This window comes from Triplophysa rosa, linkage group LG9, assembly GCF_024868665.1.
Source record: "Triplophysa rosa linkage group LG9, Trosa_1v2, whole genome shotgun sequence".
In the NCBI taxonomy this organism is placed as follows: domain Eukaryota; kingdom Metazoa; phylum Chordata; class Actinopteri; order Cypriniformes; family Nemacheilidae; genus Triplophysa; species Triplophysa rosa.
The window spans coordinates 27,448,563-27,465,170 of NC_079898.1; the positions used below are offsets into that span (position 1 = coordinate 27,448,563).

A 16,608-nucleotide genomic window follows, 5' to 3' on the forward strand; every position below is an offset into this window, starting at 1 on the left:
AATGTGCTGTTGGCAAAAGTCTTTTTGAAACTCATGGCGACTGTTAAAAACACATTAGACACCACTTACATGCTTTAAAGGTAAAAGTGTTACTTTTTCCTGTCAATCCATGTGGATTTTGTCCGTAAAGAATGCACTGTCGCTTTAATTGAGCGTTAGCAGTGCAGCAAAAATAGACTCGGGGCCGAAATGATCGCTGCACTGCTGCTTACACGCCGCTTCTGCTCCGCGAGCACGCGCTGCTTATGCGTGCGGTATGAATGCTGTCATCAGTTAACATGCACGCCGAAAAAAATACGCTCTGCTCACGCGTGCAGTGTGAACTAGGGGTTATGGTTTATCTACGCGCTTTACCTGATGAAAGAAGCCACTGCAACACTGGTGTGTGTGTGTGTGTGTGTGTGTGTGTGTGTGTGTGTGTGTGTGTGGGAAGGGTAAACCCCCCAAAGATGGCAATATCCAAAACCCTTGTCCTTGTGGGGACATGTTTTTGTCCCCATGAGGAAAAAAGCTTATAAATCATACAGAATGAACTTTAGTGAAAATGTAAAAGAGCAGACAGTTGTGTGTGATTGTTAGGGTTAGGGGGAGGGAATATGAGATACAGTTTGTACAGTATAAAAACCATTGTGTCTATGGAATGTCCCCATAAAACATGGAAACCCAACATGTGTGTTTGTGTGTGTGTGTGCGTGTGTGTGTGTGTGTGTGTGTTCATGTTTGTATATCCCGGTGGGGACCTAAACTGAATACACACCAACACATGGGGACTCGTGTCACCGTGGGGACCAAAATTGAGGTCCCCAGGGGCAAAAAAGCTAATAAATTGTACAGAACAATATTTTTTACAAATCTAAAAATGCAAAAAGTGTTCTATGATCTTTAGGGTTAGGGATAGGGTTAGGGATAGGGGATCGAATATACAGTTTGTACAGTATAAAAACATTACGCCTATGGACTGTCCCCACGGGGATAGTCAACCAAAGCCTGTGTGTGAGTGTGCGTCGTGTGTGTGCGGTGGTGTGGTGTGCGTGGTGTGTGTGCGTGCGTGTGTGTGTGTGCGTGTGCGTGTGTGCGCGCGTGCGTGTGTGCGCGTGTGCGTGTGTGTGTGTTGCTGCTGTGTCGTGGTGTGTGAAAATGCATTTAATCTTTATGTTGTGTAGTGTTTGAGGTGATGAGTTGTTTGGTTTGATTGAGTTAAGAACAGCACTGGCTGTAGTGATCGAAAAGGAATTATCGGCATTTCCTGCGCAAACGCTTGCAATGAAGTCAAACACACCACTAGAATAATAGAGGGATCATATCGCCTGACCTACGAGAATTCTTTTAAAAGTTAGAGTCGGAATTAACATCTGTAAATTTGTTTTTAAACACTCGCCCAGGCACTACGTCTAACAACTAAACAGATACAAGCATAACAGAATGTAAAATCAAGCAAAGGCTCAACTCGATAATCAATAATATGTTTTAAGAGGAATTGATAAAAACGCGTTCCTACGGTTGGAATTGATGCCTTCCCTGATGTAGGCAACCTGGGAGGAGAATTCTAGAGTTTAGGAGCTTATAAGAAGAGAACAGCTCTCATCACCTATGGAGAGACCACTTTGGAGCAAAAATAACGACAGATTGTGACTAATAGTGTGGTAAGTGCGATTAATAGATAGACAGGCTGTATATGCAAACCTCTAAATGTTAACACAATCAATATTAAAAACCTAAATTATTTACAGTTACCTGACAGGAAAGCAATGCAGGGACTCACTTAATCAAGGAGCTGCGGAGGAATGTCGCTAACTCATTTATACCGATAGATCAATATGAAGCGGTGTCTTAAAATTATTAGATCATCTAAATCAACAACATGCATACTAGACCCTATACCTACAAATCTACTGAAAGAGATGCTCCCAGAAATTATAGATCCTCTTCTTGGTATTATTAACTCATCTCTGACATTAGGACATGTGCCTAAAGCATATAAGGTGGCTGTTATAAGGCCCCTTGTCAAAAAACCCCAACTCGACCCTAGAGAACTAAGGAACTACAGGCCTATATCGAATCTACCTTTCATATCTAAAGTTCTGGAAAAAGTAGTTTCAACTCAATTATGCTCCTTCCTCCAAAGGAATGACATCAATGAAGAATTCCAGTCTGGATTTAGAGCATGTCACAGTACAGAGACTGCTTTGATCAGAGTTACAAATGATCTGCTATTGGCGTCTGACCGAGGTTGTATCTCGTTATTGGTGCTGCTAGACCTTAGTGCTGCATTCGATACCATTGACCACAGCACACTCTACATAGACTCGAAAATTATGTCGGCATTAAGGGAATAGCTTTGAAATGGTTTAAATCTTATTTATCCGAACGTTTTCAATTTGTAGCAATAAACAATGAGGTGTCACGCAAATCGCAAGTCCAGTACGGTGTACCACAGGGCTCAGTCTTAGGGCCTCTGCTCTTCGCATTATACATGCTACCTCTAGGAGATATAATAAAGCGACACGGAGTTAGCTTTCACTGTTATGCTGATGATACTCAACTTTATATTTCCTCGAAGCCTCATGAAACACAGCAGTTCCATCGAATAATGGAATGCATAGTCGATATAAAAAACTGGATGAGTAACAACTTTTTATTACTGAACTCGGACAAAACGGAAGTGTTACTTATTGGACCGAAAACTGCTATAAGTAACAACCAAGAATACTGTTTAACTATTGACGGATGTTCCATAAAACCCTCGTCGTCAGCAAAGAATCTTGGCGTTCTATTCGATAGTAATCTGTCATTTGAGAGCCACGTCGCCAACACCTGTAAAATTGCGTTTTTCCATTTAAGAATATATCTAAACTACGTCATATGCTGTCAATGTCAGATGCAGAGAAGTTAATTCATGCATTCATGACATCAAGACTAGATACTGTAATGCACTGTTAGGTGGTTGCCCTGCAGGTTATTACAAAAACTCCAATTGGTCCAAAACGCGGCAGCTCGAGTTCTTACACGTACAAAAAAGTATGAACATATTAGCCCGGTTCTGTCAACCTTGCACTGGTTACCTATAAAGCATCGCGTTAACTTTAAAATCTTGCTTATTACCTATAAAGCCTTACATGGTTTAGCTCCTCAGTACTTGAATGAACTCCTTTTGTATTACAGTCCTTCACGTGCATTACGCTCTCAGGCGTCCTGTCAGTTGGTAATACCTAGAATTTCAAAATCAAGTGCAGGTGGTAGATCCTTTTCCTATCTAGCGCCTAAACTTTGGAATAGTCTTCCCTGCACTGTCCGGGAGGCAGACACACTCTGTCAGTTTAAATCTAGACTAAAGACGCATCTTTTTAATCTTGCATACACTACTCTTCCATAATATAAATCTTCAGAGGGTTTAGGCTGCATTAGTTAGATCAACCGGAACCAAAAACACAACTGATGTACTTGTTGCATCAAAGAGTACAGAACAGTACTCTACTCTCAGCCAGTCTTGTCTCATTGTTCCAAGGTTACCACAGCGAGCAGGATGCAGTTCATGGCCTGACCTGATGGTAGAGCGGAGAATGGGAAGTGGGGACCTGACAAGAGCTGAGATGATAGAGCTGGATAAAGAAGGACGCGGTCTCTTGACATGTCTTCACCACAAAATTTCAAATGCTATTAGATTATTAATGATAATCTTAAACTATAATTTATTTTATTATTAAGTTTATTTATTTTATTTAGCCTTGTTGTGCAAGTTCTCTGGAGCTTGTGCAGAGGCAGCAGCTTTTGCCAGAGGGGAACTGGAATCCCCTGGTTGGGCCTGGGTTCTCCTGAGGTTTTTTTTCTCGATTAGAGTTTTGGGTTCCTCGCCACCGTTTGCATACTGTTTTTGCACTATCTGCCTGACCGGGGGGGCTGCTTTAGAATCTTAAAGTTTTACTTAATTAATATTGCATATAGGAATTTATTATCTGTTATATTTGACCTGTGCTTCTCTCTCCTTTATCCTAAATGTGTGCTCTCACTGAGGTGTGTGTGTGTGCGTACTTGTCTGTGTACGTACGTGTGTGTGTGTGTGTGTGTGTGTCTCTGTGTCTGTGTGTGTTGGTGCGTGTGCGTGTTGTGTGTGTGGAGTGTTTTGTGTGTGGGTGTGTCTGTCTTCTGTGTTTTCAACCTTTTCTTGTTTTTGCAGGTACAACTTTGATTGTTTTGCTTGTAGTCAATGTGTCTCATGTACAGCTGCTTTGTAACAATGAAAATTGTAAAAGCGCTATATAAATAAAGTTGAGTTGAGTTGAGTTGAGTAATATGATCACTAGACCTGGCCCCAGACAGAATTCTAGCAGCCAAATTTGCACGTATTGAAGTTAGTTAAGGGAGGTTTTAGATACTCCAGCAAGAAGACCTTTACAACAGTCAACACGTGAGAAAACAAAATAATGTATCAACCTCTCAGCAGTTGAGAAGGACAGCAGAGTACGTAAGCATGCTATATTTCTGAGATGAAAAAAGGATGTCTTAACCGTATTCTGAACAAATCTCTCAAATGACAACAAAGCATCAAAGATTACTCCACAAATGTTTATTTGCTTTGAAACTAAGGCAACATCATCAATAGACAAAGTTTTAGAGCCAGCATTACGAAGCTGATGGGGAGAGCTGAGGCATAACTTCCGTTTTGAGGCCATTTAAAGACAGAAAACTATCAGACATCCAATTCTTGATCACAGCAATATTTAGAAAGATGCACAAAGTCCACATGTTGACCTGAATGAATATAAATCTGTGTATCGTCAGCGTAAAAATGATAGTTAAGATTAAGAGATCTTAGTAATTGGCCAAGTGGATAAATGTACATGCTAAAAAGTAATGGCCCCGATACTGACCCCTGTGGGACACCAGTATGAACTGGACCAATCTTGGATCTAAAGCCACCCATAAAAACAAACTGACTGCGGTCAGTAAGATCAGACCAAGAACCAGCCAAGAACTGTCTCTGACAAACCAAATACTGTTTCAAGACGATAAAGTAAAAGTACATGGTCAATGGTATCGAAGGCTGAGCTAAGATCCAAGAGAATGAGAAGAGACAGAGAGCCAGAATCAGAAGCTGAAACTATCGCGGTCTCAGTGTTGTGCAATTTCCTGAACCCGGATTGATGGGGCTCAAATAGATTATTTTCTATTAAATGGTTTTTTATTTGGGCCGCAACCACACCCTCTAAGATCTTAGCCAGAAATGGTAGGTTCGAGATCGGACGAAAATTAGAGAGAATGTTCACATCTGTGCTTTGTTTTTTTTAAATGGGAGTTACACCTGGGAGCTGCGGGCACCACGCCAGTTGACAGGGAGTCGTTTGTTATAGCAAGCACTGAGGGACATAAATGATCAAAGCATGATTTAAAAAGACTACCTGGCAAGGGATCAAGTATGCAAGTGGAAACTTTCATATGAGAAACCTGCTTGGAGAGTAACTCAGATTGTCCTGGAGTAAATTTAAAAAATGGCATACCAGAGAAGGTTAAAGAATTAACTGGTGAAACCAGTTTAGATCACATAAACTTGATGAACTGATTTGCGTGCTTGTGGGATTTCTGGGCTAACGTTAAACATGCTCTATAAAACATTCAGCACAAGCAGACAAAATACCAGAACATTTATCATTACAAACTGCATTATAAAAACATTTAGGTAACTGTTGATAAATAAATAAAATATGATGAATTAAATCTGAAACAATTCAAATGTTCTTGAAAAGAATGATTTATTGGCAGCTCTATCGAGGGGCTCTTGAGTTCTGCACAGCTGTTATAAGAGACTTTGATTGAAGAGACTTTGATTGAAGTCACCATACCATCACAGTTCAAATGCAAATAAACTCTTAATCACTCACATTATTATTCTGATGTCAATGAGAACTTTGGCTTAAGAAATGAGAATCAAATCCTGATCTGACCACTGAAATCAAAACATGAAGTTTCTGACATCCTGAGAACCCAGTTCAGGTTATTTAAATAAAACTTTGAACAAATAAATACAAAACTAATTCTGTACTGTATATACTCCAGTGTGCTGGTGTCATTTGAAACAAACACGACACATCCAGCAATCTTCTGTCACTTCTGTCAAAGTTCAAGTCAGTGTGTGAAAAATAATGCAGAACTAACTCAAGTATTATTGAGACAGACAGATGTCTTACTTCAGACCCCACGTTCAGTCATTTCCAACGGTTACCTGAAAAAAGCCAATGTGTGAATAACATGACCTGAGCTCTCATCTCGATATGCTTTTCACACTTTACAAACATAATAAATAACGCTATCACCTGAAAACTGCATGTGTTATGTGTTAAAGATGTGATTCCAGCCTCTGGTGGCCTCTGTGAGATGTCTCTGACCGTGACCCACCCACACCTCTTGATTTTGGAAAAGCCGTCCACAAAACCAGCAGCTGAACATCGTCTGCGGTACGAGGCTTTCCGGCGCCGGCGGTACCACGGTAAACTTTCTTCCACACACTCTCTTTAGCCTCAGTTTCAGGCTAAATCGCTCTTTAACCGTGCCGTCCGGCCAGCGGGACACGTGACGCTCGCGGTCTGCCAGAGAGCTGAGGGTCTTTCGAGACAGAACGACCCGCTGCACGGCTCCTTTGTGCTGCTGAATGACTTTCATGATGCCGATCACCTCTGGAATATCTGAGTCGGGATGATTGAGAACTACGACGGGCTGCTTCTCCTGCAGGATGGAGATGAGCTGTGAGGAGCAGTGAGGTCTCAGTCTGAGAGATCTGGGCACGTCTGGAGGAACGGCCTCCCAGCGGGTGTCCCTCTCCTCTGGACGCCCTCTCTTCTGGGATTCTTGATTCAACAACACTTGCACCGCACGCTTCTGAGAGATCTCTGTGCCGATGAGCTCGCGCCGCTGGTTTATACCTGACAAAACACAAGACATTCGGTCAAGTGTGCTGTAGATCTCTTTTCAACTAAAAAATACTGTGTACAATGTGCTTCTCAGAAGAAAAAAACATTTAATATGCCACACACACGAGAACAATTGACTTATAAAGTGTTCTTTCATCAACTAGAACATGTGCACAAGTATTGATCTAATGAAATACCAGGATGCTTATAATATCACTTGACGTACACTTAGAAGTGAACCAAGCAGTACACTTACAAGTATGCATAAAATATACTTAAAAGTCAGCTTGAATTTGACTGAAGTGTCCTTATGTTTGTAAGGAACAGTGATGATAACATGACGTGTGTAACAGTAAAGTTCTGAGTTGATGAGAAACACTCCTATATGTGTAAGACACTTGCTCACCTTCAGCGTCAGCGATGTGATGATGTGATGCTGATGATGCTGATGATGATGATGATGATGTGAGACGAGTGTGCAGTGAATGAGAGAGCTGATGTGCAGCGGTGCCGCTGTGTGTTCTCTTCTCACATTCACACTCATCTACTGGGAGCTGAACATCTCTGGGGTTTGTGTTGTTTGTGCTCTCATCGTCAGCAGCACTGCGGTGGAATAACACCTCACTAATCTCACTCTCAATCTGACAGAAATCTTTCAGAGGAGATCGAGCGCTTGAACGGACACGGACACATGAATCTGTCGGCACATCCGTCAGGTCTGAACGCTGAAACTCTTTGTCAGATACCAGAGCAACAAACTGGGCATGGCATCTCTCTATTGAGGAACCTGAGGCCACATCGCCGTGACAACCAGAATCTCTTTGGCTTGTGATAAAGTTTTGCTGGGATTCGTCTTCGTGGGGACTGTAAAGAGTTTTAAGAGGTGAGATTCCTTTCCACCTGCTGGATGTCAGCTCTCCGTCAGAAGAGTGTTTAGTGCTCGACCCGTCACGCTCAAGCCACGTCTGATCCTGTGCTGACTGACATTTAACACCTTTTGATTTCCTCGGGGCCGAAGCGTCTCGTTTGTTTGACGGAATGACTTTGAGAATTAAATGTTTCTTGCCACCCACCATCTTGAAGCCGAGCACTTTTGTAGTGCAGTCGGGTGGCACGGATATCTTATTCTTCTCCATCAGACCGCTGATCAGCTCTGGATGTCGTCGTTCTCTCGCTCCTGACGGGACGGGTTTAGTCTGATCCAACTCGGTTTTGAGGAACACGGGCCACTTTTCCAGAAACTGCTGCGTCTCCTGAAGAGTTTTCTCGGGATCCAGTAAAACTCCACGATTGTCCAGAAGACCTGGAGCTGATATGGGAAGTCCTGGAGACGTCCACTGCGCTTCTGGTTTTGGAAGTATAATCTGGAGGTGGTGGGAGGGTTTGTCGTCTGGTGTGGTGGCTGGTTCTCGCTTTCTCCACCAGTTTCTTCTTCTGCTCCATCTGTGACGACACGCGCCGAGCAAATGTTTGCGTTCCTCACCCGCCGCGTCACTCTTAAACTCCACATTTTCTTCATGACAGTGTTGGGACAGTTGAGGAAAGGTTTCCTGGACGTCGTCATTGCAAGCCTCACAGGGAAACCAACAGTTCTTGTGCATTATTCTGTGATGTTGAAGCGTTGAGAACACTGAGGTGGAGAAGCTGCACGTGTCGCAGGGAAACACTGGGGCTTTACCAGCGTGGATGATCTTAAAATGTTGTGTTAATTCGCCGGGGCTGAACGTGAGGTCGTCTTTACACGCAGAACAACACAACATCCGTTCGTTTACGGAGTCGTTCACCGCCTGACCATTCTGCAGACTCTTGGCACGCTTCTCCGATGTTTCTGTAGATGTTTGTCCATGTTTCCTCTCTCGTTTCACAGTGTTTTGTTCACAGGAGGATGTGAAGGAGTTTTTCCTCAAACGCAGACGTTTATGCCAGTTACCGCTCGCTTCATTCTTGGCACTGCCCACATTCATACTGACCGCTCGGAACCCTGTGAACGTTTAAGAAACATCTACTATCACTACGACATTACTGAAAACACTGAGTAACAAACCCACATATAATAAAACTGTAGTAATATTCACAGATACTAGTGTTGTACTACAGCTTCATTATAGTTAATACTACAGAATACTGCAGTAATGTACACTAATTACAGTGTAGTAATTACTATAATATACTACACTTTAGTACAGTATACTGAAGTGTATTAGAGTACTTTGTAATGGTGTCTCTTGTTTCAAATGTTTAATAGCTATATTGTGTACATACACACACATTTAAAACACAAAATGTACAGCCAAAATAATAACAATACTGTGACGTGTAACTGCCTGAAGACTTGCAGAAGAACATCAGTTTAATGTTCTAAACTACCATCCCATTGCTTCAACCTAATGGAAATATGTTTTATATCGGTTAAACGTGGTTACTGCTATGGTTTATTTGTAGTTACCATGGTTTAACTATATTACCATGTTTTGGGGGTTTTATGTAATATCATGGTACATTTTCATGTTTTATTAAACAAAGAGTGGAAGAAATAGATGAAATATAACAGCACCTGCAGTTCTTTCCCAGTGCAGTAAACTCCTCTTTATTGTGTTTTAAGAGGGTTCGGATGAACTTTGTCGCCATGCACAGAAACTTGAACAACACACACAAACACACAATGTTTCTTACAAAATATTCTCTCACGTCACACTGAGCGGGTGAAACATATTCACGTCCAACTCTTTCATTTCTCTTTCAAGTCAAAGTTTGTATTAAAACGCATTTATATGCATTTGAAGAAACTGTGAAAGTGAATGAAACTTACAGCTCTTTCCCTCCCGTCCGGTGAAGCGTTCGGCAGCGCGCGGCAGCCATGACACTTCAGTCCGTGCACGCGCGCAGCTGATCTGAAAATTGCGTTACCTGAACCTAAATGACACTTTAATCCTATCCGGGCACGCGCGCAGCTGATCTGATCTGAGTGACACTTTACACACATGTCGACTTGTGTTTTCTAAAGGTTATAGAGTTTCTGTTTCTGAATAAAGCTACTCTTTTCTGACACATGCAACACTGCACGAAACACACCTATTTATACACTTCCTCTCTCTCTCTCTCTCTCTCTCTCTCTCTCTCTCTCTCTCTCTCTCTCTCTCACACACACACACACACACACACACACACACACACACACACACACACACACACACACACACACTTGTTGGGTTTCCATGTTTTATTCCATAGACGCAATGGTTTTTATACTGTACAAACTGTATATCATATTCCCACCCCTACCCCTAACAATCACACACAACTTTCTGCTTTTAGATTTTCAAAAAAGTTCATTCTGTATGATTTATAAGCTTGTTTCCTCATGGGGACCAAAAAATTGGATTTTGGATATTGCCATCATTGTGGGGACATTTTGTCCCCATACCGTAGGGTTTACCCTTCCCACACACAAACGCACACACACACACACACACACACACACACACACACACACACACACACACACACACACACACACGCGCGCAGTTTAAGGACTCTGGTTTGTGCAATGTAAAGTGTGTTAATGTGTCCATCACCATCGAATGAAATTTACACCTCAGCCTACACCTCATAATGAGCCCGTTATTACCGGACCGACAACATTCCAATTTGTTCTTCATGGAAATTAATTCCTAAAAAAGTTAAGAACACATATCTACAGCAACCTTTAAAAATTCGGACAATACAGCTGCTTTTAAAGAGACGATAGTTTAATTATAAACTAAAGACGTAGTGTGAACATCGATGATTGATTATTGTTGTTGTTCTGTGGGCTGTTTTACGTTAAAACTGAAGAATGTTTATTACACATATAAGTTTGGATCATATGGACTATAAGAACTTATTTAATGACGATTCATTTGAGGACTTTGATGATGATCCATTGGTAGTTTTTACAGCAGTTCAATTATGAACTGTTGGATATGTATATTAATAATGTGCAGAAAACAAAACATTGCTGGAAATGGACAGGATAATCGGTCAGTTAGTTACACGATTAAGTTATAATGTTTAAACACAGAAGAGTATCAGAATTACTCTCAGGTCTGGACTGAATTTAATTTCTAAAGAGTTCCAGACCATTGTTTATAATGTTGTTTCACTGTAAATTGTGTGCTATATCTAATCTATAAATGTATTCTAGTACATGTGAAACAAAACACATCTCGGAAGACAATATGCCTTTATGCCTGTGTCAACATATTGACTCAGGTTTGTCAAAAAAACAATTCTGACCTAGAATAATTAAACTCTTCATCAACGTGTAACTAAAAGCTTTGATTTTGTGAAGTTTAAAGCTCCAATACAACTAACAGCAACAATGAAGACATGTGCAACACGATGACGCTGATGAAAGCTTCATCGTGATTGGTGGTTCACTGTGCGGTGTGATTGTAACGCGGCCTCTCATTGGCTGAGGGAGGTCTCGTAGTGTCTTGCATGGTTGCTCCGGCGTTTCTTCACACATAGTGTGTAAACGTTCATTTAACTTCACACACGCAGTGTAAACTTTTGCTAAAGTTCAGAGTTTGCGCTGTTAGTCTGTATGCAGGCGTCTCTGTACACGGTGAGTCGTTCTTACACGGACTGAAACCTTAACAAACAGTTTAATAGTCGCACCGCGAGCGTTTTACATGTAGATCTCAACTCCGTCTGTGGGTTTTTAAATAATGGCTGGAACACACTACAAGACTTTTAAAATCTGAACAGATTGTTTTTAAACTAGACGTCACACACTTGCAGACTTTTTGAAAGTTTCAGATAGAAACACACTAACTGATCAAATCTGCAGACTGGCGCAGACTTTCTGCAACAAGTCCAGACTGAAAATCTGGGCAAAAGTCTTGTAGTGTATTAGAGCCTTAACACGTTCACCCATTGATGAGCTGTTGTGATCTGATGCAGTGATACGGGTAATTGGTGTGCACATTGCTAAAGAGTCGTGACTGAGAAAGAGTTAAAGCAAGACGAGCTCCATCATCAGACCTCAATGATGTGATGTGATGTGATGTGATGGACAAACATGGTGTTTCAGGAGATCGATGGAGCTGGAGGGTCAGTGGTGGAAGGGGGAACTCGCAGAGGACATCTATCATGCTCTGCGTTACAAAGTTTGTATGCATTTAACTGTTAGACGGCATGTGTGTGTGTAAAGTTCATGTGAACTTGAGTGAATGATGTGTTTCAGGAGCTCAGGTTGCCTGTCTACAAGGGCCAGTCCCCACAGCTCAGTCTGAGACGGTATTTCGCAGATCTCATTGCTATAGTGAGCAATCATTTCAAGCTGTGCCCGGCGGCCAGACACCTGGCTGTTTATCTTCTGGATCTCTTCATGGACTGCTATGACATATCAGTCCAACAGCTTCACATGGTGGCGCTCTCCTGTTTGCTTCTGGCCAGTAAGAAGCTACACACACACACACGCACGTCTGGTTTACTATCTCCGTAGGGACAGTCCATAGGCGTAATGGTTTTTATACTGTACAAACTGTGTATTTTATCCCCTAACTTTTTGCATTTTTAGATTTTCAAAAAATATTGTTCTGTACGATTTAGAAGACCTCAAGTTTTGTCCCCACGGTGACACAAGTTCCCATGAGTTGGTGTGTAATCAGGTTTGGACACACACACCTGAAATATAACAGTCAGGTTTTATCATTTATTTAGATTAAATAGAATAAGTGTGTAGACATGCTGCGCTTTTAGTATTATTAACAGCTGATCTCTGATCTGTGTGACTCACACTCGTGTCCAGTGTTGGGCAAGTTACTCCGAAAAAGTAATTAATTACTAGTCGCTGATTACATATTTAATATTATAATTAGATTTCTGTACAAATACCCGCTCCCAAAAATATTTAATTACTTTTTATTTTCTTATACTTTTACTATATTTTCTATATCCTACATCAACCTTGATAAGTTGAGTGATTCAAGGATAGACATGAAACGGCTCTTTTAATTCTTTCAAAGAAATAATATAAAACTACATAAAGTACTCTTATTAACTGACAAAAGTTATTTTTACAAATGAGAATTATTCATTAAAGCAGGGATTTTAAAGTTAGACTTTGAATTTAGATGTCAATTCCACTATTGAATATATTACACAGTATTTAGTTGAAATACATCAGAAGTAACTGTAATTAAATCACAGAATAAATAAGAGTAATCCCTTACTTTACTTTTTCAAGGGGAAAGTAATTGAATTACAGTAACTAATTACTTAGTAACTAGTTACACCCAACACTGCTCGTATCTATAGAGCAGAACATCATGGACATGTGAGGACACAAGCACCCACAATCCTCCCAGCGTCGTGTGGTTGGTGACTTTCGTGTTGTTATTTTCCAGGTAAATTCGAGGAGAGAGAAGACTGCGTCCCGAAGCTGGAGACGCTCAACGGTCTGGGCTGCATGAGCTCCATGAATCTGGTGTTGAGCAAACAGGGTCTGCTTCACATGGAGCTTCTGCTTCTGGAGACGTTTCAGTGGAACCTGTACCTCCCTACGGCGGCACACTTCATAGAATACTACCTGCCCTTCGCCGTCAATGAGTCTGACCTGCACGACGGCTGGCCCATGACGTGTATGGAGAAGACCATACTGTACATGTCCAAATATGCCGATTACTTTCTGGAGGTCTCTTTACAAGGTAAGACTTCTGCTCCACAGTTCATGCTCATCTGTAACAAGAATGAGAAAAATGTCTTTTAATGAGAGAAACACTTGGTTGTGGTGTTTCTATGCGAGCGCGATCAGTGTATGATGATCTTTCTCACTGATTCTAGAGCAGCGGTCTTGGATTTGGGGAAATATACAACTACACTTGTGAACAAATTGCCAACCTTTAAGACTTAATGGAAGCTTCTTGAATGAAACCTAAAAATACAACTTGGACTAAACATTAAAACATTATAGATGTGTTGACGCAGGTCATGTGTTGTCATCTTATCCAACGGAATTAAACAGACATCAGATTGTAAAATAAAACCGACAGCGTTACAACACGTATCGTGATGCAGTCATTTATTCATATCATGTCTCGAGACATCATACACTGGTATATAATAGTTATAATCCTTTTAAACGGACACGAACACAGTGTTTGTCTCTCTGACAGATCATGCGTTTCTGCTCTTCGTGCCGTCTCTGGTGGCGGCGGCGTGTGTGGCATCTTCTCGGGTAATCTTGCGTCTGTCTCCCGCCTGGCCCCCCCGTCTCCAGTGTCTGACGGCGTACAGCTGGGAGCAGATGTTGCCCTGCGTGGAGCGTCTCTTACTGTGAGTTTCATCTCATACATCCTCACAGATGATGAGTTGAGTTCCATCAAAGTCTAATAATGCCTGCAGAGGAAAAGTCAAACATGAGTTTCCTGCTGTTTTTCAAATAAATGTTGTACATATGTCACAGCGCGTGTCATTTTTGAGCTGCTAATAAAAAAAAACAAAGGCAATCGCAACATGAACGACCCAAACTCAACATGTCATTTTAGTCAGTTTGAAGGCCCGAGCGCACAACTCATCAATGTGTTTTCTTTCTCTCCTCCAGCGCACACGACAGCGACGTAAAGGAAGCGAACAAGCAGAAGTGCCAGCAGTCGAGCGCGCCGTCTGCGCAGGTGGCGTACCCCATCCAGGGTCAGAGCGTGACCTTGCATCAGTACGTGCAGCGGCCAAACTCGCAGTACATCCAGCAGAGCTGTCAGCCGGTGGTGGTGTCTGCTCAGGGCCCTGCGACGTATCTGACGCATGCAGCGTCAATGCAGGCGTCCACGGCCCCTCCGCATGGCCTCGTGCAGCCTCACACCATTTCTGCACCCATGGATGCTAAAGTGAATATGCCCACTAGAGCTCATCAGGTGAATGCACTGTACCCGTGCGCAGCGCCGTGCTTTGACAGGTGACGGGCCGGACCGGGGGAGTGTGTTTGTTTTGTTGTGTGTGTGTGTGTGTGTGTGCGCGCATTGGGAAATCCAACAGCGGATGGAAGCCCACTGATCTTACACGTGACCTGAACCAACGAGCTGCTGATTTCTGTCGTTTTATTTTTAAGAATGAAGATGAGACGTGTTCCATCACTATAATGTTTATTATGAGGTGTCAGGTTATCAGAAATGTGCACTGTCATGATGCTCTCGTGCATTATTCACTGAACTCTACCTTGTGCTGTTTCATTTCTTGTGTTAAGTTTAATGAATAGTGGCATTTTGATTTACAGGCGTGTTTCATAAGTGAAGACATCATGGCACGTGTGAAGGAACTGTGGTTTTTACTAACTTTACTCTACCTCACTGAATGTAGACTTATTGTCTTGTGAGCTTATAAATGCACTTTGGTACAGCGTTTTTCTTTCTTCTTCTTTTTTTAATAAAAATGCAACATTTCTGTTGTAGCTAGTTTTAGTTTTGTTGTATTTTTCACTGGGCTGTATGGGGTAGGTTCATGATTTAAAAAGCCACTGCAAATGTTTACAGGAATATTCACATTTGAAACTTTTCTTTCACAGAAACAAGACTTTTAATATGGTTTTTGTGTCTACAGCATTTCAAACCTGCTTAAATCAGAATCAGAACGAGCTTTATTGCCAAGTATGTTTGCACATACAAGGAATTTGTTTTGGTGACAGGAGCATCCAGAACACAGAGACAATAACACAATATAATACAGTACACAGATGATTTAAATAAGGGCCTATGGGTATAAAACATAAAGAAATACAATACAATAAACATACGATAAAGATACAGAGAGTAAAGCTATGTGTGTGTGTAAATATGTACAAGTGAAAAATAAGAATAGACTAATATTGTAGTACAAGGTATGTGCTATATACAGCAGAATGAAATATAATTGACAGAAAAAGTTGTATAAAAATAGACAGTGTATTATCTGGAGGATATAATTAATATTGCACTTAATTATTGTTGCACAGAGTTATTAATTGTATGGTGGGTAAAAAACATTGAACTGTTCAAGAGGTAGATGGCCTGAGGGAAGAAGCTGTTTTTGTGTCTTGTTGGACTTTAAAGGCAGTCCTGCATGTTCAAAAATTTGTACTGAGACGTTCTTCAAAATCGATTAGAAGTTTATTATCAGATGTAAAAAGGAGTAACAAAGCTTTGGGTTGCCAGTAAATCACCACGCTCTCCACCACAAGCCAACAACCAAAATATTCAAATACACCCATATTTATAAAGTATGTGACGTCGCTCTATCTTCTGACTCCTCCTCTGCTTTTTGCTCCCTTTCCACCAATCACCATACGCCACGTTTATCTGCGTAGTTCCTGAAAAATAAAACCTTCTCAAAACATACATCCTGTGGTCGGTCTCTAGTATTGAGGAATGTTCTCCAGGTGTGTTTTTCAATGTTTTTCAATTTTCAGGTTTAACAGTGTATTTTTAAGAAGTGTTTTCTTACAGGTTTTAAGGTATTAAGTTTTTAAGAAGTGTTGATGTTGTAAAGATAACAAGATATTACTAGAGAGGGTGAATATAACAGCAACAAAATGAAACTGTGGGAAAATTGGAAGTTGTTGTGTGTTAGGGATAATTGCAGGGACCATCGTAGGGATAATTTTTGGAATACAAAAAAGTAAGGAAGGTAATAGCACCACACCGCGAACTATACATAGAAGGTCAATAACATCAACAGACAAGTGCTTACT

General features: G+C 41.3%; 2 protein-coding genes across 3 annotated transcripts; one reads left to right on the forward strand and one right to left on the reverse strand.

Annotated features, from left to right (window-relative positions):
- Window positions 1–5,669: 5,669 nt before the first annotated feature.
- On the reverse strand, window positions 5,670–9,939 carry LOC130559355 (uncharacterized). 2 transcript variants are annotated; one of them, XM_057342365.1, is made up of 5 exons: window positions 9,712–9,939; window positions 9,457–9,539; window positions 7,309–8,883; window positions 6,309–6,914; window positions 5,671–6,217 (listed from the first exon to the last, which is right to left on the reverse strand). In XM_057342365.1, the coding sequence occupies exons 3-4, from the start codon at window positions 8,864–8,866 to the stop codon at window positions 6,325–6,327; spliced, it is 2,148 nt and encodes a 715-aa protein (XP_057198348.1). In that variant the 5' UTR covers window positions 8,867–8,883; window positions 9,457–9,539; window positions 9,712–9,939; the 3' UTR covers window positions 5,671–6,217; window positions 6,309–6,324. The 2 variants fall into 2 exon arrangements, with proteins under 2 accessions (XP_057198349.1, XP_057198348.1); XM_057342366.1 differs by lacking the exon at window positions 9,457–9,539 and having other exon boundaries at window positions 5,670–6,217.
- Window positions 9,940–11,375: 1,436 nt separating this feature from the next.
- Window positions 11,376–15,278, forward strand: ccnj (cyclin J). The gene is made up of 6 exons (XM_057342352.1): window positions 11,376–11,508; window positions 11,977–12,052; window positions 12,130–12,340; window positions 13,295–13,594; window positions 14,063–14,222; window positions 14,491–15,278. Exons 2-6 carry the CDS (start codon window positions 11,984–11,986, stop codon window positions 14,843–14,845), a joined length of 1,095 nt encoding a protein of 364 aa, XP_057198335.1. The 5' UTR covers window positions 11,376–11,508; window positions 11,977–11,983; the 3' UTR covers window positions 14,846–15,278.
- The last annotated feature ends 1,330 nt before the right edge of the window (window positions 15,279–16,608 follow it).

Bases quoted from the DNA above. Each gene is read 5' to 3' on its own strand.
- LOC130559355 (XM_057342366.1), bottom strand. From the start codon at position 8,866: ATGAATGTGGGCAGTGCCAAGAATGAAGCGAGCGGTAACTGGCATAAA. The intron at 6,915-7,308 runs GTGAGCAAGTGT...GTGTTTTGTCAG, and splicing joins TCACATCGCTGACGCTGAAG to GTATAAACCAGCGGCGCGAG.
- ccnj (XM_057342352.1), top strand. From the start codon at position 11,984: ATGGAGCTGGAGGGTCAGTGGTGGAAGGGGGAACTCGCAGAGGACATC. The intron at 12,053-12,129 runs GTTTGTATGCAT...GATGTGTTTCAG, and splicing joins ATCATGCTCTGCGTTACAAA to GAGCTCAGGTTGCCTGTCTA. The intron at 13,595-14,062 runs GTAAGACTTCTG...TCTCTCTGACAG, and splicing joins TCTGGAGGTCTCTTTACAAG to ATCATGCGTTTCTGCTCTTC.